At 41.1% G+C, this 764-nt stretch overlaps 1 protein-coding gene across 1 annotated transcript; it reads right to left on the bottom strand.

The window, feature by feature from the left end:
• Window positions 1-98: 98 nt before the first annotated feature.
• On the bottom strand, window positions 99-761 carry LOC117799581 (annexin A1-like; the record flags this gene model as incomplete). The annotated part of the gene is made up of 1 exon (XM_034652066.1): window positions 99-761. A coding segment is annotated over one exon (663 nt), but the record flags the coding sequence as incomplete, so codon positions are not given.
• Window positions 762-764: the final 3 nt, after the last annotated feature.

Raw genomic sequence — 764 nt, forward strand, 5'->3', positions numbered from 1 at the left:
CTACCAAACAATGTCCAACACATAGGTGGTTGATGACTTCCATTATTCACTTTGCAAAATATGGCAGATTTCTAAAGTTGTGAGAAACTTGATGACATCTAGTCATGTCCAACCAGACCGAGAAGGCATTTTTCATAATCACCTTTAGTTTCATCCAAAATGGCCTGGTGGAGAGATCTGCCATAAAATCTCTTGAAAAGAGCTTTGATTTCTTTCATGTCAATCTCACAGCGGGAGACCAGAATTCTGATCAGCTCTTTGTCATTTGTTCCAGAACCCTTCATTGCCTCAAATAGCCTGTCTGCAAAAAATGCTGGTTTGCTGGAAGCACACTTAAGGATGGCGACCAGGCAGTTTTCAATTTCCCCTTTGAACTCCAGATCCAAGGCTTTCCCCACATCATGTTTACTTATCTTTGAATAGTTCTGAAATACTCTCTGAAGGTGCATGGGACTTCTTGATGCAAATATTTCTATGAACACAGATGCATTTGCTGACTTAATCTTTTCCCCAGCATCATACAGTGCCCTGGCATCTTTGTCAGCAAGCTCCTCATTTACACGGACATCTTCATTGCGAACACCCTTGCAAAGAGCAAGTAAGATGTTTCGGAAATCCCCGGAAGTCTCAGATGCAATATCCTTCGACAGGTCTGTCTTATATTCTTCCTTGTAAACTGCGTTAATTTGTTTCATTTCTCTATTGGTCTTTGGCACAATAATGTCAATCAAAGCTTGTTCGTCTGTTCCTAAACCCTTCATGGC

The sequence above is a fragment of the Ailuropoda melanoleuca genome, unplaced genomic scaffold (assembly GCF_002007445.2).
Source record: "Ailuropoda melanoleuca isolate Jingjing unplaced genomic scaffold, ASM200744v2 unplaced-scaffold52991, whole genome shotgun sequence".
NCBI classification, from domain to species: Eukaryota; Metazoa; Chordata; class Mammalia; order Carnivora; family Ursidae; genus Ailuropoda; species Ailuropoda melanoleuca.